The sequence below is a fragment of the Schistocerca americana genome, chromosome 2, assembly GCF_021461395.2.
Source record: "Schistocerca americana isolate TAMUIC-IGC-003095 chromosome 2, iqSchAmer2.1, whole genome shotgun sequence".
NCBI classification, from domain to species: domain Eukaryota; kingdom Metazoa; phylum Arthropoda; class Insecta; order Orthoptera; family Acrididae; genus Schistocerca; species Schistocerca americana.
In genome coordinates, this window is record NC_060120.1 from 505,531,083 (window position 1) to 505,554,310 (window position 23,228).

Sequence of the window (23,228 nt, forward strand, 5' to 3'; positions counted from 1 at the left end):
TCCACAGTCAGATGATTAACTACAAGCCATATCTACTCATCATCTTCAACCGGATCTGATGCGATGGCACCTTTCCGTCCCAGTGACGGGAGAGCACAATCATTCCTATGCTCAAACCCGGTAAAAACCCTCTTGATGTGGATAGGTATCGGCCCAGCAGCCCTGCTAACGTTCTTTGTAAGCTGATGGAACGTATGGTGTGCCGGCGGTTGGGTTGGGTCCTGGAGTCACGTGGCCTACTGGTTCCACGTCAGGGCGGCTTCCGCCACGGTCGCTCTGCCACTGAAAATCTTTTGTCCCTCGAGTCTGCCATTCAAACAGCCTTTTCCAGACGCCAACACCTGGTTGTCGTCTTTTTGGTATACGAAAAGCGTGTGACACGACCTGGTGACTTCATATACTTGCCACATTATACGATTGGGGCCTGTGAGGCCCGCTCACGATTTTTATTTTGAATTTCCAGTCGTATCGTATTTTCCATGTTCAAGTTGGTGCCTCCCACAGTTCCCCCCCCCCCTCCCCCCTCCCCCATATCCAGTAGAATGGAGTCCAGCAGGGCTCTGCACTGAGTGTATCTCTATTTTTAGTGGCTGTTAATAGTCTAGCAGCAGCTGTAATGCCACCCATCTCACCTTCTCTATACGTGGACGCCTTCTGCATTTCGTACTGCTCCACCAGTACTGGTGTTGCTATTTTTAGTGGCTATTAACAGCCTAGCAGCAGCTGTAGGGCCGTCCATCTCACCTTCTCTGTACGCGGACGCCTTCTGCATTTATTACTGTTCCACCAGTACTGGTGTTGCTAAGTGGCGCTTACAGGGAGGCATCCACAAGGCCTTGTCATGGGTTCTAGCCCACGGTATCCAGTTTTCGGCTGCAAAGTCGTGTGCTTTGCACTTCTGCCGCGTCATACCGTTCATCCGGAACCAGAACTTTACCTTAATGACGATCTGCTCACAGTAGCGGAGACATATCGATGCTTAAGACTGGGTTTCGACGCCCGAAGACGTTGCTTTGTCACCTACGTCAGCTGAAGCGGAAGTGCTGGCAGCATCTCAATGCCCTCCGCTGCCTGAGCAATACCAACCGGTGTGCAGTTCGCTCTACGCTGATGCAGCTCTACAGAGCCCTTGTTCAATCCCGCCTTGACTAAGGGAGTCTGGTTTATAGTTCAGTGGCGACCTCAGCGTTGCATTTACTCGATCCAGTGCATCACTGTGTCTTTCGTCTAGCGGCAGGAGCTTTTACGACGAGCCCGGTGACCAGCGTCCTTGTGGAGGCCAGAGTCCCTCCATTGCTGGTTAGGCATCCACAACTGCTGGCCAGTTACGTTGTACATGTTTGTAGCTTTCCTGCACATCAGAATCCACGTATCCTTTTCCCACCCACGGCGGTTTATTTCCCGCATCGGCGGCTCAGGTATGGGCTTCCAATTGCAGTTCGTGTCCGATCCTTTCTTTCCGAACTGGAGTCCTTGCCTCTACCACCTATTCTTGAGGTCCATTCACGTGCACCTCCAGGGTGCACACCTAGGCCGCGGCTTCGCTTGAACCTTTCACATGGCCCTAAGGACTCAGTTAAACCCGTGGCTCTCTGCTACCACCTCCTCCCGATTCTTGACATGTACCAGGGCCACGAAGTGGTTTACACAGACGGCTCTATGGCTGATGCCCACGTGGGCTTGGCGTATGACCATAGAGGACATATTGAACAGCATTTCTTGCCCATTGGCTGCAGAGTTTTCACTGCCGAGCTGGTGGCTGTATTCCGTGCTCTTGAGCACATCCGTTCATGCCCTGGGGAGTCGTTCCTTCTGTGTACTGACTCCTTGAGCAGCATACAAGCTATCGACCAGTGCTACCCTCGTAATCCTTTGGTAGCGACCATCCAGGAGTCCATTTATGCCCTGGAACGGTCCAGTTGTCTGGATCCAAGGTCACCTCGGAATCTCAGAAAAGAACTTTCCGACAGGCTGGCCAAACAGGCTACGCGGAAACCTCTTATGGAGATCGGCTTCTCTGCAACTGACCTGCGTTCAGTACTACGACTCAAGGTTTTGCGGCTTTGGGAGACGAAGTGGCATAACCTCAGCACGCTCAACGAACTACGTGCCTTTAAGGAGACCACGAATATGTGGCAGTCCTCCATGCGTACTTCCCACAGGGACTCTATGGTCTTCTGCCAGCTCTGCATTGGCCACGCTTGGGTGACACATGGCTACCTCCTGTAACGTGATGACCCACCTCAGTGTCAGTGCGGCGCCCGGCTGACAGTGTCCCATATCTTGGTGAGCTTTCCTTCTTTGGCTGCCCTGCGACGGACTCTTCAATTACCGGACTCGTTGGCATTAATTTTAGCTGACAATGCATCGGCTAATTTAGTTTTACGTTGTATACGTGACGTTGGGTTTTAACGTTCTATATAAGTTTTAGTGCATGTCTTTCGTCCCTTTGTGTTCTCCACTGTAATTCTTTTAGGATGGATGTTTTAATGTGTCGCAGAGTGGCTAGCTTTTCCTTTTTAATCTCGTAGTCGGCCAGCCACGGTCACCTGCCCTTTTGTTTATATCTCGTCTACCTGTTTCTTGCTTATCTCTGTGGTTTTCTTTTCCTGTTTTGTCCATAGCAGTGTTGCTTGTCCTTCTGTAATTCTTCTGGTTCTTCCTTTCTCCTATTATTGCGCTGTCCGTCTCCTTTTATTCTTCTTTCCCTTGTGTAGTTATTTTTCTTCGTACAAGGCACCGGTGACCTCGCAGTTTGGTGCCTTCACCCTCCCCCCCCCCCCCCCCTCTTTTAAACCAACCAAAATAAGATTTTCCTAACTAGTGATAAATATAGTTTGGTTATCTGTGAATGATGTTTCAGATGTCTACTGTATTCGTAACATTTTGAGATGTTTGAAAATAGTTTTATGATGCTAAGAATCCTCAGTTATTGGCTACAGGTAATACAGAGATATGAATCGACAATTCCAGATGAATATGTATATTCTGGGAAATTGGAGACAGTGTAAAGAACGATGGAGAAAGGGGAAAGTATGACTTTCATGTTAAGAAAATACTGAGCCCAAAAGATAATAAATGATGTATTTAGGATTTAGCTGTATTTGTATGTTGAAATAAGATAATAATATTATGCAGTAATGTAAATGGTACTTATGCTGAGCAGTAATGAAGGAATAATACGATTTCAGTTATGATGTATATCTAGATGAACAGATATGTTTAAGAAAAAATATTTCATGAAGCCAATGAGTGGTAGAAGATGATGTAATTTCAGTGTTGATGATGTATATGGATTTTTTATGGTTTATTATTTCGAGTATCCAGTGAAGGGTAAAGGAAGATTTTTTCCCTGGTAACAGTGTTGTATTTGGGTTTTCAACAGGAACACTGTGTAGCGGTGGGAACAAGAACCAACATACATTTAACATGAACACTTTTTGTTCATAACTGCGCTCTGCATGTATGCCTTTATGAGGAATTCATTCAATAGATAATATAGCCACTTTGTGTTTGACACCTGATCTTTGAATTTTCAGGAATTTGCCACTTCTTAATGGAAATATAATTAAGATGTTACTCATTTACCACCAGGAATGACAACATATTTCTAGTTGTAACGCCAGCGAATTTGACAAATGCTAAGATGTTGTAACACATAAGATTTTTGTGGCAGTAGTATAAGATGTTGACTGGAATGACTGACATTAATTGTACTCTAATAAAGTTTTCTATTCCAGTAGTGTGCATACAATAATTAACTATTTTGTTGATCACATACTTATTCCTGATGTTATTGTACATGACGTATGTGGCAGTTGCCATTTTGGCCAGATAGAGAAATGTTTGTAACTTAAGAAACTGGATCCAAGTCATTTCATTTATGTGAATTACTTTAAAAATGGAGATACGTATTCTAGATTGATTTTTGATAACTTGATAACTTGTTTAAGTTATTGATTTTAAATAACACCAGAATTTTACGTTATGCAATTTATATAACGTACATGTTATAAGATAACCATTTCTACTGCATGTATTTTAGATAAGAAGGTTCGAATAAGGAAAATGTACAGGAAATTAAGATATTTTTCAAGACAATTCATTTTGGCAGTAAAATGAATGTAACTATTTATATAACTCCTATCTAAATTTGTTTCATGTATTCTGGGCACACGTGGGAGATGATCTTGGTTAACACACACACACACACACACACACACACACACACACACACACACACACACAGAAAGTCTAACGAAATTAATGATACTCGATGGCTTTACACGACTGGTTGTGGCACTAAGTTCACTGTCATAGCATGTCTCAACTTGTGAAACATGAACCAATGGAAACACTGCTCCTTAAGGCAATTCTACAGCAGTGATTGTAGCTCTTCAGATTCTGAATTTTCAGTGGAGGCTGTGACAAGACACTTCATCTTCCCTGAGTCTGCCTGGAGAACGTATTTTGAGAGCTGTTGGTAGTCAGTGGAGAAACTGAAAGCAAAGTACTACGCTACCTGGAGTCTGCAGCAGAAATGTGTTCATGCTACCATGTTGGTAAAACTGTGGTAAGTGTGTGTGTGTGTGTGTCACAAAACAGCGATGCGTGTGACACTTTGCAGTGATATTTTTTCCTCCCACTGTGTAACATTGTCCTCATAGGTTTTACCAATAATTGCGAACACAATTATACACATTTTTGTACTGTCCTGTAAATGTGTGTATCCTTCTTGCTGTACGTGAAGAGACAATTGCAACTGCTTTCATCTTGCGTGAAATGCCTCTTCCTTAGTTCATTTGAATTTACAGTAATTCTTACTTGTTCTCACAGTTTTTTTAATCGGTTGTACAATTAATTGTAATGCCTTTGTAATGCTTTGTATCTTATTGTAAAGCTTTACGTATTTCTGTTGCTTTATTTGACTGAACTAGATTACTGACTTACCACAACAGAGATTAGGTTTTACCATATCTTCTGTATCATGACAAATATACAAAGTGACTTATTACTGGATGCTTTGTACAATTGTTGGCATGTATGTACTGTTACTTGCATTTCAACTTATGTACCACGTACGTATCGCATTCTACCACTTCAGTGATATTTTTATACATTGTCAACTACCCCAGGTATTTGTAACCACACATTTTGTACCGTACTTTCGTGACACTTTGTCTTGGAGAATTTTTTGAGAGCTTACCGTTATTCTATCAGCAGAAACCACTCCCCAACGATCTTGTTTAACAAGAGAGAGAGATGATGAAATGAGGCTGTTTTATTTACCATGACAATTTTCAGGTAACTTTGGATATAAATGTGAATAAAGTTCTGAATGTGATTAATGTACTCAACTTCTGCAGTACTGATGTAACCATATACTTTGTGAGTCTGCTCTTGACATCAAATACGTTGGTCAGAGAGGTTACTTCTCTTGAATAGAGTAGCAGCCAATGTCTATTGGACGGTCTGGCTATATACTTGGTTTGAAAAGGATGGAAGCTGGCCTGCCATGTAGCGCAGGCAGCATTAGTTAAAAACGATTTTGTAATAATATATTTTTAGCAAATAGTTTTAGGAAATTACATGATATGAGTGGAAAAATGACAGCCCATTTTTAATCTAATCGATCTTTTTACATTTGTAACGGTGTAGTTTCTTATTTTTAAAACTTTGTGTATGGGCTACGTTCGCTGTATAAATTTTAAAGTGAAGCACATGTAATTACCTTATAGTTGATACGAGTGTCAGAAAGCCAGTTATACACAAGAGAATTATTAAGAAATATTTTGCTAATTTTTCTAGATGTGAGACCTTTATCAAAACGCGTATTGCTGTCTATGGTTAATGAAGCGTAGTTGAACTTGGACTCTTGTTCTTATTTTGTTCTTATTCGTCAGTCGTTAAGATTAGTTCCCCATGATACCGTCTTGCATTGCTTATCGTAAGTAATGGCAAATGAAACTTGGTTTTGGACAGGTTGATAATCCTAATAATGATAGGCTACAGAGCAGGTGAGCGTTCCGTGCGCACAGGTATGCCACTAAATTTAATTACCGTTAAAGTTCATGTCCATTGTAGGGCGCAGTGACTGTCGGAGTGTTTTTGTGAAAATATCAGTATCGGTATAGAGACTTATTATTAGTAGAAGATTTCAGTAAAGTACTGACTTGTTCATTTTCTCTTTCATGCAATAAAAATTTTGGAAAAGTGATTTTTTACAAGACTATATAAATATGAGCTATTTTCAGGCCCACTATTTTAATCTTTCATTAGTTTTTCAGTCAGATGGTATACGTAAATTTCTCTGAAATCTGATTACTTTCTCGCAGATGAAATGTTTGATGTACCTCCTAACATGGATTTCGCATCACCGAGATTTACGTATTTTGATGTCAAAGTAAGTTTTACATATCTCTGAGATACCAACCTGAAACTTGCAAACACGAGTTTAAAGTTTTAATCTAAATTTTCAAGACGATCAAAAATTTTCCGTTTCAGGGCGTTGCTGCTGCATACATGTAACGTTGTGCGACCTCGATACGTGAATATAAGCATCGATATGAGGGCAAGAGATCAGTTACTTCCCGACTTGAATGCGGTAAACACGGAAACGCGATAAATGGCAACGTTATTAGTGAATCCGTCCAAACAAGAACACGTTCTGCTGTTCTTTGCTTGGTTGCCGAAGGACAAACACCGGTAGACATCCTTCGCAGAATGAAGAATTTGTACATTGCGGTTTGTCTGTCGAAAGACACCGTCATGGAATATTGCCCCAAGTTCCGTGCTGGTGTATTGCTGCTTCATGATGACGCACGTCCCCATATCGAGAATGTCGTAACGCAGAAGAAAATGAAAACATTAAGTTAATAATGTTACAGAATTGAAAAGAATCTACCGTCTCCATGGTATGCAATACGCGAATTATGTAGTCTAAATATAGAATAAGGAAACATATTTACAGCATTCGGTGTAGAGGTTATGTGAACTAGGAAGACACACTGAAAGCGGAAAATATTCAGAACAACCTAAAGGTCCCTATGGGAAACAGTTCGATAGATGTTCTTACGGAAGACAAGCCACCGGTACAAGTTTCCAGTTTTAGGTAGTCCAGGCCGCTGTATCAACTTAAATAAACATAAAGATGTGCAGAATAGAATCAATAAATTTCAGAGCGTATGTGGAACTATAAAATATAAGACGAGGAAAGACACAAAACTGAAGCTTCACAGAACAATGACTGTGCCTGTATTCCTTTATCACAGTGAACCTTGCATTGAGAAGATAATTGCACCTTATAGTAGACTCAATTGAATCTTTTAAGATCTGCCAGTGGTTGTCAGATCAGTAATTTTATAAGAAAAAACCACATTCGAAGATAAGTAGACATATTTAACCTCAACGACAAACTGGAAGAATACATGAAGAAATGGTGACAACATGTTAATTGAAAGGAAGAAGGATTACAGTCATTGTAGACAAGTTCTATTCCTCAGGGGAAAGACACATTGGATGGTGGAGCAAAGTTATTCTTCAAAATGAAAAGCCAGAATAGGCATAGGAAAAGAAGAGGAAGAAATATAAGTTGAAAATGTGCCTACTTAATGCAGTATCATCACCAGTTTCTAGACTTAAGTTTTCACTTTATTGTTTTACCGGAAGACAAGTGTGAATGACGGTAATAAACAATGTATGGCAATATATTAATGTCAGGAAATATCTATATGTATTCAGTGTGATCATAGTTTGTTGGACGCTCTGTAGTTCCTTTACTTTCTGAGGATCTTGTCCCAGAAGTCAATTCGATCCTTCATCAAATCCTTCTTAGAAATTAATCCATCGTTGGTGATGTCTAGGTAATGGCCCTCGTTCTTCTTGAAAGGTAACCACGTCACCGACAACAGAGTGTCACCTGGATCAGGCGTCGGATTCCTGTTGAAGAAAATGAAAACCATAATACAATGGCTGCTACTACTCGAAAACGTGAAACGAACATAGGGACGACTTTGTTAATTGTACATAATTGCCAAGCTCTTTCCGTTTGTGCTTGTCACAGCGTGTTTGAATCTCGTGTAGCTAAGTATCATGTTCCCACGAACTCAATTCTTGCACATTGTGCTTGTCTGTATTATCGTTACAACTGAATTTGGGTTGGGAAAAAGGTTCTAAAACCATAGACAGTGATTCTGCTCCACGGCAGCAACATAATGGTAATCCAGGGATATCTTGCAGAAGACGATTACTCTTTCCATAAACATGGGTTTACGGGGTTTTTGCTTGCACACAACCACATCGTTGACATTTTACAAATGCAACGTACCACACGCAGTGACTGTATTTTTATAGTTGGGGGAGGAGTAAGCAGCGTGGTCAATATTCCCACTTATCTTTGTTATTCACGGGAATCAAACTAGATAATTCCGTAACGTATTCCGTAGGCCTTTACTAAACCATCTAAGATGGTAGAAAAAGTTACATCGACGAAAGATATGAAGTAGTCGTCTATTGTAGTGCGTTTAATTTACTTTAATTTCATACATTAGGTATCTGTAACAATGATTTATATTTATTACTGTACCAAAAACACTAAAAACGAAACAGATGAACAAGTGTGAGGGATAGGTGGTTCGTCAAATTAATACGAAACTAAGAATTTGTAGACGCGCTGTACGTATCAACTGTTATTACGACCGACACCAAGAAATGTTTAATAGCTAAATGTTTAGGTTTTATGTCGTGAAGCATAAGTGGAGCCATGTTTATTACATTTACAAAGGACAAACATGAAATGAAACCATTTAAAAATGTGTTTAGTGAATTTTCCTATTACTATCTGATCAAGAACAATAGCTGGCATTTTCCTGCTTTAACTGTAACAGAATGCTTCAACTGAAGTTAATCTCATAGCCTGTTTTCCGATACGTACGTACTATATTAAATGGGTGCAAAGACTTCTGAAAAGAAGGTGGTTATCAGACAGTTTTCTATGTGTTGAAATGTAGAAATGATTACGTTATGATTACTTTTTCTGTTGTACATATCCATATGTGTATTACGGCTCAAAAAGCCGTCTTTCGTGCTTCCCTTTCATTCAATGTTTTTGAATATTTCTTTAGACTGTCTACTTTATAATGGTTTACTTCAAATAGCTCTAACGAAGTATGGTCATGGATTTTCTGTCAGAAGAATTATTTATGTACAATACTTATTTTTTCTTTGAAAAATACTACAATATTGCGAACTTAAGAGACTCTTCTCAATACATCAATTTCAAAGAATGAAAATCAGGTCTGGGGATTTTCTGATAGAAAGGCTTCTTATAAAGAACACTAATAAGGATTCTATTTTTAGTTATAAGGATGTGGTATAGAGTAGTATGAATGGAAACGCAACTCACTTGTGATAATCTTAACAGATAACAATAACAGTAATGTGATCTTTATGGGGAGCTGAATCAGCGGGTTGGCAGCGCTACGTCTCAGTAGATTGACGTTGAAATAGGTCTGTGGTTATATGTGACATTTACCTGCGGTTTTCTGTGTAAGACATCGCTGAAAAACCAAAAGAGAACTTACCCAGTCTTGGCGAAATTTGTCCAAAGCCGCGTCATACGCGCTATAGCTTTGCCTTCGACGGTTTCTGGTCCCTTCGGGATGTCCTTCGTTTTTTCTCCACAGAACAAGTAGGGTATATCATCACAGTGGCTGGCACCTGTCGAAGTAAGCGACAATCAAACAAAATTCCACCTAAATTACGTCAAAAGTGAATGCACTGTGCCTTTTTAGCGCATACGCTTTCCTGTCGTTCGACGATCCTTAGAGAAATGGCAAGTTTTTCTTGCACTTCTAATAAGTAAGGTCTACTGCAAAATGAAACAGGGAATACTTTGTTGATCAAATAATGTTTGATAAGTAGCTATAATAGTTGTGACACGTTTCAAGTGATAAGTATTTCAAAGAAGTATTCCCTTGACTGTTTTTTTGTTTGAACGCTCTTTACTGTTCTTCGTAGCTTAACGTTTGCCTCACTACTATCGTTCTAATATTATGTACTATTGCAATATACTCTGCGGAATGTGATGTGTAAACAATGAATTTCATTTCAAAAAGTGTCAAGGTCCCATTTATCATATCTTTGCAACACATCAAACAATAAAAATATGTGCGTAAGAAATCCAGAAATTACGTTTGTAGTATTTACACAACGACCCTATGAAAGCCGCAAAAAGTAGGAACATACGTGTGATCAAAATCAACTTTATGCCACAGATTAATCACACGAAAGATTAAAAGTTGTAACAACTATTCTAAAAAGAACCCAGTGTCATCACCGAAAGAAGGACGCAAAGAAGATCAAGATGTGTACCTACGAAATCTCCCTCCAAATGCTTAAATATTAGTCCACAAAACTTGAATGGTATGTGCCGGAAGACCACGACGAACAAGTTTCCTGTATTACTATACAATTGCTTCAAAATTTTATTAGTTGCTTCGTGATAATTGTCCGAGCATCCATTATGTCTAGATAGCAGTCAGAGGCGCCCAGAGCACATACCTTATCGCTCCCGGAGTTGTCTCACTGCTTTTGCGATAATGTCTCAATGGTTATCCACTCTGGTGTGTTAGGTACCTGAATGAGAAGTGACATTGCTAGAGTAACGTCGGTTTGTGAAATAAGTGTTCGATGGAATAAATGCTACCGTTGTTGTTAGAATTTCTCACAAACACTATTATTCTTATAGTTAGAGAAGTCCCATATTTACAAATATTATTATACTTGTTGCAGGTGACCCAGGCACGCCGTCCTCCATCGACGTAAGTTAATCCCAGATATCACAGGCGCCGAGAGGTTTACCTAAACACAACAGGAAAGGTAACCCCGCACCAACAGAGACAAGACCCTAATAAACACAAGACCATTGCTTGAAATCAAACACTTTACAGCTACAGCTGGTCCTGTGGCTGATTGCTAGAAAACTTGGTTTTTGTAGGAGGGCTGCTGAGTTCGATTTTTGGGCTCGAGAAATATGTCAGTGTAGAAGAATGATTGGCCAAAACAATGCGCACCCAGGCCAAAGCATATTAATTGTACGTCTCATGCCATATCAAAATATGGCAGCTAATTTATTAACAACATACCAGTACATGCTTAACAATTGGAAGTATTACATAAATGCTATCACACCTCTGATTGCAACAAAGAACAATGAATATAACGAATATCATAAATAATGTTCCTTTAAAATTGTGTTATAGACTGACAGACAATCATAACTGCATTATTCATAATACAAATATTCAAATGCATATCCGCCTTGTTGGATGCATTGAAGTAAGCGCCTCTCTGTACTTGCATGGACACCTGTTAACATTCCTGCCGATAATGAGGCGTAAGTACGATGTATTATCTGGTTCCGTTTCGTAAACCCTGGCTTTCATATAACCACATAAGAAAAAATCCAAGTGCGTTAAATCAGGCGATCTTGATGGCCATCGAATGAAACGACCACGATCTGTCCACCGTTCGGGGTGCACATTGTTTGAGATATTCCCTAACCTCTCTACAGTAATGGGGTGGTGCACCATCGTGCTGAAACATTGCCCCACATCTAAATGAACTGGGTGTCTTCTAGGAGATGCCTAAAACTCGGTTCATTCTGTAGGAATTGCAAATACAGCCGGCTATTTAATTTAGAAGCCGAATAAAATAGCATTCATCTCCCCATAAAATCTACCTGACGAAATTCTAATTTACGGCTAATTTATTTGCGATACGTCTGTAGAATAACAGCCCATTTTGGAAATCGTTTCATTATAGCTATTGGTGTAGGTGCAGCTTAAAGGGGTCCACTTTCGTTCATCCAGAATCCGTTGTACCGATGACCTCCATATCCCCAGATCCGCTGTAGCTCTTCTTTGTACTAATTACGATGAGAAATAGGTACTAATGGGCAAGATCTAATGATTTTCGTAATATTAATAACAATAATAAGAAACAATGATATAATTTTAATTATTATTATTATTATTATTATAGGTACAAATAACACCGCAACCTGAGTGCAATAGCTCGATAGTACTTCCGTTTATACTATATTGTACGTACAAGTTATTTTGATTTAAGCTATGCTTACCGTGCATGAGACGTGCTCCAAAATACTTAGTAACGTTCCGGCAACATCGGGTGAGTCGCGGATTGGTCTTTCCACGACATGTTGGTCTATAATGCTCCCTCCGTTCTCAAATGCATCTCTGTACGTCTAAAACATGCGCAGAAGGTAGACGTCACGTTGGGAAACGTTGTGGACGCAGCCCTCGGTCCTCAGTTACGTTGCGGTGTGTCTCTCTATAGACCAGTATCATATCGGTGTAGGCTTCAATGGTGTACACTGCAGTTGTTACCTGTTCGACTGTAAGCCCTGACTCAAATTACACACACAGGGCAACGCGACCTTGTCAGAGAGGAACCAGGACGAACACGCACGCAGAGGGCGGTACAGCTTAGTGGAGGTTGGCTTGTTCGTGAACTTCCCCTTTGGACAGCAGTGGCGAGGCAACGCTTCTTGCGTAAACATATGCAGAAAACATAAGAATACAGAGGACGGCTTGCATGGACCATCTGGTACGGTGAGTGTGGTACTGAAACTTCCTGGCAGATTAAAACTGTGTACCGGACCGAGACTCGAACTCGGGACCTTTGTCTTTCGTGTGCAAGTGCTCTGCCAGTGGAAATCTCATTCTGGAAACATCCCCCAGGCTGTGGCTAAGCCATGTCTCCGCAAGAGTGCTAGTTCTGCAAGGTTCGCAGGTGACCTTCTGCAAAGTTTGGAAGGTAGGAGACGAGGTACTGGCAGAAGTAAATCTGTGAGGACGGTTCGTGAGTCGTGCTTGGGTAGTTCACTCCGCTGTAAAGTGGAAATCTCATTCTAGTGTGGTAATGGCTTGGCCAGTTAATGGTTATGTACACTAGAACATGAAATCTCCAGAATATTATTTCAGTTACAACTTACGGCAACTATCAGTGTTAGACACCTCCTCAGCGTACTTCTGTCATGTACTTCAGTCCACGTGAAGGCAAAGCCAACCACAAAGACAAAAAAGAGAAGGAAGATGAAGTGTCTACCTGAAAAAAATAACACTCTGTAATAACAGTAAATTAAAAAGAAATTCGAATATTATATTACAACGACCAACCACATCCCAAAAATGTTTTATGCGTGCCATGTCGGGTGAAAGTGCAGGTTGTAGATGTTACACGTTTTACCTCTAAAAAGGCCTGACGTTCCCCACCATATATGACTGATACCAGTTGTCCCTAAACATGTCTTGTAGAGTAAAGCGCCTTGGCCTCAGGTACTTCTCAGTTAGGCGTAGCCACCTGTGGTTTGATATACGAAGGCTATTCGGAAAGTAAGGAACGATAGGTCGCGAAATGGAAACCGCATTGCAAATCAAAACTGTTTTATTTGCAACAGTTAGCTACACCTTCGAGCTACTACTCTACACAATCGCCGCACAGACTTACACATCCGTCGTAGCGTTGTACCAACTTTTCATTTCTCTCGTTATAGAAGGCAGCCGCCAGTGCTTTTCCACATTTTTCTACTCTGGACTGCAGGTCGTTGTCTTTGTCGAAATATTGTCTTCATATACAGCAGTTCATTTGGGCAGGGATGAACCTCAGGGGTAGCCAGTTGCGTATTGTGGGTGATCAAACTCTTCCCGTCGAAAACGCTGTAGGAGCATCTTCATTGCGCCTGCAGAGTGCGACCGAGAATAGTCGAGTAGAACGAACGCATGAGAGTTATGTTATGTGGACTGCATAGTTTCAGGCGAAATCTTTCGCCAGTCTCTCATACTTGGCGGAAGGCGCTAATTTCTAGCCATTTCACTGTGAGCTCAGAACTGAAAGAGCGACATGATGTCATCGACGGGCGTACTAGACACAGTGCTCAACGCAACTGTGCAAAGCTTCATCAGACTTTCACTGTATTTTCCATTTCGAGACCGATCGTTCCTTACTTTCCGAATAACCCTCGTACATCGGAGTCAGAACCGTGCATTGTATCCAGCGTGGCTCAAATCATCATACGTGGAATTTGTCTGGTGTTACACTCAAAAACACTGGTTTATTGATAGAGTCCATCCCATTAGCATGTAACAAACATGCTCCCATCACTGTTCGACATTTGTTCTCTCCGCATGCCTTTGCTGTTCCCATGTTCGTCGTTTCTGAACAATAGAAGCTAACGGAACGGTTTCCCCACAGCCTGCAGCAAACCATATCGAACCGTCTACACAGACAAATTCACAGTTGATGCAACGCTCTTACATCAACCCAACATCATAGACTATGAGGCGTTACGATCGTATGTGTACCTGGCGATCATCCCAATGTGTAGTATAAGTTCATTATTGTCGTGTCTTTACGTAAGAGTGATTTAAATTCACTGGTACCACTGGTGCAGTTTATTATTGCTGTATGGCCTGTGCTAATTGATATTTTATGGTACGAAAAACCTATTTCCCGAGACTAGAAGTTTCTTCTCCGTTATACTCAACAAATATAACAATATTATGACCTCTGACGTGAACGAGGCTTATTGGCACTTGCTTTCACCTTTCCAGTTCAATAGTCGGCGCTACAGTTCCTGAGCATGTTGTATCGCTGCCTTTCCCTGTCAGTACAGTGCAATGCCAAGCTACCCCTCTGTAATATGGACGATTTATTCTGGTAAAATACGAGGTAGGATTCGTTCAGGCCATTCATAGTGGGTGCTGCAATTTTTACTAATATTACTGAAGCACAGTAGGAGACCAAAGGTGCTAATAAATATAACTGAAGTATTTTTAGCCTGTCCCAAGAACTTAAGTTCTTTTCAGTGCCTACCATATGCACCCCTGTGGCATATGCACTACCTGGTATACCACACGTGAAATGCAAACAAACGGAATACCAAAACATTTGGAATATGTCTCTTCATCATCCAGTGTCTTTGCATTTAAAAATACGAACAAACCACAGGGTGTGGTGGGTATGGATCCTCAGTACCCCTTGTAATCAGCGGTAGCAGCTGCATAGGTAGCTCAGTGATTTGAAACGTTTTCAAAGCTAGCATGTATGTCTGTACTCTTCATTGCACAATCTCGACTGACATAAAACTATCTTTTTGTTGTTGAGTGCATACTGTTCTCTCCTCGCTACAAGCGTCGTACATCAGAGCTAAATCGTGCTGGTCTGCCATCATTAAGTGGATCCACTGTTCCGAAGATCTGGGCGGCGTAACTACTACCGGTCATCTGTCCTAGACGTTGGCTGGCACACATGGACACTTTGCTTTGAGGAGTGTAGTCTGCACTCTATGCCTGCTCAATCTGCCGATTATGTCTTCCTGTCAGTGAGTCGTGCTGAGCCAAATGGTTCAAATGGCTCTGAGCACTATGGGACTTAACATCGATGGTCATCAGTCCCCGAGAACTTAAAATTACTTAAACCTAACTAACCTAAGGACATCACACAACACCCAGTCATCACGGGACAGAGAAAATCCCTGACCCCGCCGGGAATCGAACACGGGAACCCGGGCGTGGTAAGCGAGAACGCTACCGCACGACCACGAGCTGTGTGCTGAGCCAACTTCGGTCAATGTGCTGGATGTCAACTTTGGACATCGTCAGTGGCTAAAAAACTGCCTTTTATTCTTGACGTTACACTTCGTAGAACTTGTTGTGGCTGGGTGACATGTGCGTTCAGTCCAGGTACAATTGTCTGATTACCCTAGCCTTCAATACAGGGTCAAGATTACATCACCGTCACGTACTACGCGCAATGGATCTCACTCACCGCACAGTTAACACGTCTACACGAAATGCGAGAAAGAACGGTATTGAATAATGTTGAAGACTCTTCTACTGAACCCGTAAACATCTTCTAATTACGATCTTCAGGGAACACACATTACCGTGTGCTTTTTAATTAACATCTTCTTACGCATACTGATGACAACTGGAACCGTTTAAGTGCCTGGTATTTGTTATTCAGCCTTCTTCATTTCTGTATTTGTTTGCCATTTTGATGCTTCTGCTACTAGGTGACGTATATCAGGTATTCATCTTTCGCAAAAGACACGTCGTAAATGTCACATACATAAGTACTTAACATAATTTTGTAATACCTCGTATGCCATCATAAATATAAATAACTGCGAGGAACGGCCACGGGGTTTGAGGCGCCATGTCACGGATTGCGCGGCTCCTCCCGCCGGAGGTTCGAGTCCTGCATCGGGCATGGTTGTGTGTGTTGCTCTTAGCATAAGTTAGTTCAAGTAGTGTGTAAGTCTACGGACCGATGACCTCAGCAGTTTGGTCCCTTAGAAATTCACACACATTTGAACTTTTTTTTTTATAAACAATGATCCCTTGATAACAAGATGTGCATCTCTTAAGAAAGGCCATACATTTGTTAGTCAGTCGAGAGTACATTCCTACAGGATATCTAAAACCAAGAAATATAAGGATCTCTAAAATCAAGAAATACTAAGAAAGGAGTTATCATTTTCATGGGGCTGAATCATATGTTCTCACAACGAAACTACTGCTCCATCGCATAAGCCACAAATTTTGGCAGAGTTGTTAGCACTAACAAAAAACTGTACAACGAAGTAACTGACGTATCTCTTAAGCCATTCATGTAGCATCTTATATTTTTAAACGTATTTTACACGGGAGACCTGTTATACGAAGCTACGAGAAGCATTCGACAGAGAAATGACAAGAGCAGGGATCCTTGAGAAGGTATTTCCTCAGAATTATTGAGATGTTAGAGAGAGCCAGCCATGACAAAAGTATTCTTCTTAGTGTGCGTGATAGCTAAAAGCCCGAAATATCCTCAGACTTCATAAAGAATGTAACAATTTCAGTTTCAAAAAAGGCGCATACTGTCACGTGTGAATACTACCTTACTATTAGTTCGGTGAGGAATTGTCGTAAGATACTGACACATTACTTGCAGAAGAATGGAGAACTCGTAGACGCTGGCCACGGAGATACGCAGTTTGGGTTCCAGAGAACTGTAGGAACAACAAGGCAATACTTACCCTACGACTTATCTTAAAGGATAGGCTAAACAAACGAAAACCAACGTACATAGCAATTGTAGCATTAGAGAAGGCTTTCGACAGTGTTGATTGGAATACACGCTGTGAAATTATGAAGTTAGTAGGGGTGAGATACACGAAGTGGAAGCTTATTTAAAACTTTTATAGAAACCTGTCATAAGTTATGAGAATCGAAGCACAGCAAGAGATACTGTAGTTGAAACGGAAGTGAGACAGAGTTGTAGCCTATCCCCGAACATACTCAGTGTGTGAAACGAGAAAGATGCAAAGAAAGCCACGGAGAAATTTAGAGAAGGAGTTAAAGTTCAGGGAGAAGAAACAAGCTCTTTGAGGTTGTCCCTTAACATTAATTCTGTCACAGGGAGCGAAGCCCTCAGTAAAGTAGCTGAATGGAATAGATACTGTTTTTAAAAGAAGCTATGAGATGAAAATCGACAAAAGTAAAGAAGTGGTAAAGGAATATAGTCGAATTAAATCAGGATAAGCTGAAAGAATTATGTTAATAAGTGAGACACTAAAAACAGCAGATGAGTTTTGTTACTTGAACAGTAAGGTCACTGACGCCGGCCGAAGTATAGAGAATATGGAATGGAAACTGGCCATAGCACGAAACGCGTTTCTGGAAAAGAGAAATTTGGTAGCGGTTAATGAATTGGTTGGGTGCATAAGTTCGTATCGTTTTTCAGTAAGTTTAATAAACACAACAGATACACATGACGGAGACTTTAATCATCAATAAGCCAATCTAATTCACGATTTACAACAGTCTGCCAACGTTGGGTTAACTTACCAACCCCGCGACTATAGAAACCACGTGGTTTTCAGATGAAGAACCTGTCGAGCCACGTTCGGAATACATTTTCATCTAGGAAGAAATTTCCATGAAGATTGATCGCTAGAGAACGGAAAAGGCGAAAATCAAACGGCGCAAGATAAGGTGAATAAGGTGGCTGCGGAATGATTTCCCGGTCCAACTCCTACGTAACGTGTTTCGTCAGTCTAGCAGAATGCTGGTGGGTATTATCGTGGAGTAGCATCACTTGACGCAGTCGTCCTGGTCGTTCTTCGACTGTGCCTGTAAGACATCTCACTAGTTGACAATAAATGTCAGCAGAGATGATTAGAACTCGGGGAAGCAATTCGTAGCACACCACACGGTCGCTGTTCCACCAGAAGCATAACGCTATTTGTTTGAATGGCTGCAGGTCTTTGTACAGGGGAGTTATTGCATCATTTGTGCTCACCCATTACTTTATTTTATTGTGTTAGCATAAGGACAGCTTTCCTTGTTACCAGGAATGACGCAGGATAGGAACGGTCGGTGACGTGCTTCATTACAGGCGCTTAAACGATCTTCATCAAACCCCGAAAGTCTTCCCGTACGCGGAGAGTCACTAATGTTAAAAGGATCGTCCTTAAAGCGGGAAAACTATTTTCCTTACGTGCTCTGTCCGGTGGTGTTATCCCCATATACGAAATCTGGCTGCCTCCGCTGCTGACACCCTTCTATCGAATTCATACCGAAGAATATGTCGGAAATTGTACGGTTCCTCCACTTGACACTCCATTTTATTGCGTCCACAGCTGAATTCATTATCTGCAGATGACATAAAGACAATGTGTATACTCAGATAGCTACAATGAACTACAAATAATAAAAATGGCTGTCGATAAATAAAGAAAAACAGCGCTACGAGCTTTAGCATCAGCCTAATAAATATAAGTGTTAGGAATTATTTATCTGGAATGTTGTACGGAAGTGAAAAGTGGACGATAAGTAATTCAGACAGGAAGAGTGCAGGAGATTTTGAAATGTTATGTTACAGAAAAGTAATGAAGATTAGATGGGAAGCTCGAGTAGCTAATGAGCAGGTAAATACGAACTAGTGAAAATAATATTTGCATGGAACATCTTAAAGAAGTGTTGGTAGCTAGGATACATCCTGGTGCACGAAAGATCTGTTAGTTTGGTTATGGAGACAAGTATCGGGAAGCAGGAGTTTAGAGGTTGGTGGTGATGGTGGTGGGGGGGACAGGGTTGCCACCAAACACGTCTCCGACGATTGTCTGGTTTAAGGCATATGCGACACTCATCGGCGAAGAGAACATGACGCCACTCCTGAGCGGTCCGTTGTGAATGTTGTTGGGCCCGTCTGTATCACGCTGTATGGTTACGTGGCTGCAAAGATGGACATCGCCATGGACGTCGGGAGTGAAGTTGCAAATCATGCAGCCTATTGCGCACCATTTGAGTCGTAACACGATGTCCTGTGGGTGAACGAAAAGCTTTTTTCGACAACATGGTTGCGGAGATGAAGCAGCGATTAGTATGATTAAGCAATCATTCAAAAACAGTCTTAATCGCATTTATTATTATTATACTGCCAACCGGTTTCAACGCGACGTAGGGGACATCTTCTGGGCGTTTACACTGTGAAATTATAGATATCCGTCAGAAAGACTCCATTATACAACAGCTAAAATTACGTAGATTTTAAATATGTTACCCATTGGTCGACTGCTGGTGGTGTCACTCCTGTCTACATAACGGCAGGAAACTATGCGAGATTAACCCATCGTATGGGTTTAAATAGCGTGCTGAGATGACGTGAATAGACGGCAACACCCCTAGCGGCGATCAACGACATTTAATACAGTTTATTATATGTAATTACTAGTCACCTTAGTTTAACATAAATTTAAGTGACAGTAATAACAGAAAACGGAACCATTCCATTTAAAAAGAGTGTTACTTAGAAAATAATAACGAATATTCCGTAGTCAACTCGTAAAATTCGTAAACGTATATTACATTATGTGCCATAATGTAAAGTAAAACAATTTGTGACACACAAAACTGGTGTCGTCTTGTATTATAATATATCTATTCCTACATTTACGTAGAAAACATATGAGTCAATTTACTAAAACGGCTAATATGGAAGGACTACCAAGCCCTCTACTCCTTGTGATGAGGACGCCGTTGCCATGGATTACAAAGCGTATACCAGTCGTCCGTTGCCGTGGTAGCGGTATGTCATGGCTCTTCATCCACAGAGAAGTTGTCACTTATTTGGGGTTATGGAAATATCTACAATCATGGATAACCTAAAAAATCTAAAGATAGGATAAAAGTTTACGACACGTTTGTAATACCCGTTTAAGGAATGAAGGTATTAAAATAATAAAAGGAAAAGTAGCACAATATTTTCGGATAGCTCGAAAATTTTTTTATCGTGATCTCTATTTGTTCATTCAGCATCTGTGCCGGATTCCGTTTATTATGTATAAAAATTTCTAGGTTCTCTAGAATATCCATTATAGGTCCATTTTGGGTTACAGGCAGTATCTTCAGATTTTCCCTTATATTGATTTCTGCATGTTTTTACATATCTAAATGCTGTCCGAAGAGTGATTTATTACGTGCTGTTCCTGATGTATGTTCTTTCAATCTGGTATTAAAACTTCTCCCTGTTTGCTCTATGTAAATTTTGCTACAATCTGTACAAGTCAATGTATAAGTTCCTGATTTAGCAAGCATCTTATTTTTAACATCTCCTATACTGTGCCTAAGACTATTAGCTATGGTATTTGTAGAGAAAGCAATCGTAACATCCGAATTCTTGAACAGTTTGTTTATCTTATCTGATATAGTCCCCATATACAGCATCTTCACAGGAGTTCTCTTTTCGGGTATTTTCGCCTGTCTGACGTATATTTTCTGTTGTATCGTCTCTACTATATTTGCGTTATATCCATTAGATATCGCAATTCGCTTTAATATGTTAATCTCGTTCTGTCTCTGTTCCGATATTAGTGGTATTCTATTCAACCTATGTATCATTGTGAAGAAGAAAGCTTTTTTACATCTATTTGGGGGGCATGACTTTGCAGTGATAATGGTATCTGTAGTGGTAGGTTTCCGATAGACGACAAAGTTGTGGTGTCCATTATCGCAAAAAATAGTTGGGTCTAAATAGTTTATAGATTTATGTTGTTCATGCTCAACCATGAAAGTAAGTTTTCGATGTATGCTGTTCAACATTTCCGTCAAATTACTTATCTCCTCTGTTGTACCGTCAAATAATATTAGAATGTCATTATCATATCGCTTATAGTATATAATTTTTTGGCGTATGGACGGATGATCTTTCAAAAACATAACTTCTTTATTATTGATGAAAATGTCGGCTATCGTTCCTGCCAGTGAATTGCCCATAGATAGGCCGTCTTTCTGCTGATATATCCGATCATTAAACGAAAAACAGTGAAAACTTAAGGTTGTCTCAAGAAGATGCATTAATTCAGTTATTTCATCGTAATTAAGGGCCTTATGGCGTATAAGGTTTTCTCTAATAATTTCGATTGTTTCTGCCACCGGAACATTGGTATACAAGTTTTTAATGTCTAATGGGGAAAATCTGGCTGTTATCGGTATGGTAATATTATGTATTCCTGTTACTAACTCAAAGGTATTTTTCACTGAAAAAGCCTCGTCATATGTATAGAACTGTTTTAAAGCATATTCAGTTTCTTATTAAGATTGAAAGAAGGGCATCCTATGTTATTAACTATTGGTCGTATAGGCCACTACAAGCTTAGTGTAGGCTGTCTCTTTAGCAGAGCTGTTTCATTTTCTGCCAACAAATTGCAGTGTTTGGTTCGCCTTGCTCACAACATTTTCTACGTGTTCTTTCTAATTTAAGTTGTTCGTAATTGTAGTTCATAAATATTTAGATGAGTTTACGGCCTTTAGATTTGATTGATTTATCATTTAACCAAAATATAAGGCATTCTTTTCAGCTCTCATGTGGATGACTTAACACCTTTCACTATTTAGAGTCAATTGACAGTTTTCGCACCATACAGACATCTTTTGAAAATCGTTTAGCAATTTGCTTTAATCTTCAGATGATTTTATTAGACGATGAACGACTGCATCATATACAAACACCAAATACGACTGCTCATATTGTCTCCTAAATCGTTTGTAGGTAAGAAACAGCAGAGGGCGTATAACACTACCTTCTGGAACGCCAGATATCGCTTCAGTTTTACCCCACGACTTTCCGTCAATTAATACGAAATGTGACCTATCTGACGAAAAATCGCGAATCAAGTCGTATACCTGAGACGATATTCCACACGCACGCAATTTGATTACATGTAGCTTGTGAGAAATAGTATCAGAATCCTTCTAGGAATCTAGAAATACGAAATCAATTTGGAATACCTCGTCAGTAGTATTCAAAACTTCGTGTTAGTGAAGAGCTAGTTGTGTTTCACAAGAACGATGTTTTCTAAATCCAAGTTGGCCACGTGTCAATAGACCACTCTCTTCGGGGTAATTCATAATGTTTGAACACAATATAAGTTTCAAAATACTGCTGCATATTACTCCTTTTATCTTTCTCGTGTGGCAGTGCAGTTTTCCAGCCTTTGTATACGGATCTTTCGTCGAGCAAGCGGTTGCTATGTTTCAGTGGACCTATTGCGTCACAGTACTCTGAAAGGAACGCAACTGGTATAAAGTCTGAAATGGAAGACTTGTTTTTATTAAGTGATTTAAGTTACTTCACAACTCCGAGGATACCGACCTGTAAGTTCTTCACATTGGCAGCTGTTCTTGATTTGAATTCTGGATTATTTACTTCGTCTTCTTTGGTGAAGTAATTTCGGAAGGCTTTGGTAAGTAACTCTGCTTTAGCAGCACTGTCATCGACAGTATTTCTATAGCTATTACGAAGGCATCGACTCTCTTTCCGCTAGCATACTTCACATACGATCTGAATGTCTTTGGATGTTCTATATTTCGAGACCAAGTTTCGTTGTGGAAATTATTACAAGTATCTGGCATTGAAGTCCGCGCAATCTTGGGTATTTTACGTTCGTTTAAATTCGTCTTGCTTTTCCCATTGCTTCTGCAACAGTGTTCTGACTCGTTTGGTGTACCAAGGGGGAACGTAGTTCGTGAATCTGTTTGGTATATGCATCTTTCAAATGCTGTCGATTCTATTTATTTGAATTCAAACCTTCAAGCCACATCTGGCCAACACTTACATTGTCAATTTAGAAGGAGAGGAGACTGGCTCTCAGGATGCTGTCA

The 23,228-nt window shown here is 40.5% G+C and overlaps 1 protein-coding gene across 2 annotated transcripts in view; it reads right to left on the minus strand.

Annotated features, from left to right (window-relative positions):
- Positions 1 to 7,642: 7,642 nt before the first annotated feature.
- LOC124595786 (juvenile hormone esterase-like) overlaps positions 7,643 to 23,228 on the minus strand; it is a 77,048-nt gene continuing 61,462 nt past the window's right edge. For both annotated transcript variants that reach the window (XM_047134675.1, XM_047134674.1), the window contains 2 exons: positions 9,582 to 9,717; positions 7,643 to 7,938 (listed from right to left, as the gene is read on the minus strand). In XM_047134675.1, coding sequence (XP_046990631.1) covers positions 7,776 to 7,938; positions 9,582 to 9,717 — 299 coding nt within the window. In that variant the 3' untranslated portion in view covers positions 7,643 to 7,775. The remainder of the gene's footprint in view (positions 7,939 to 9,581; positions 9,718 to 23,228) is intronic.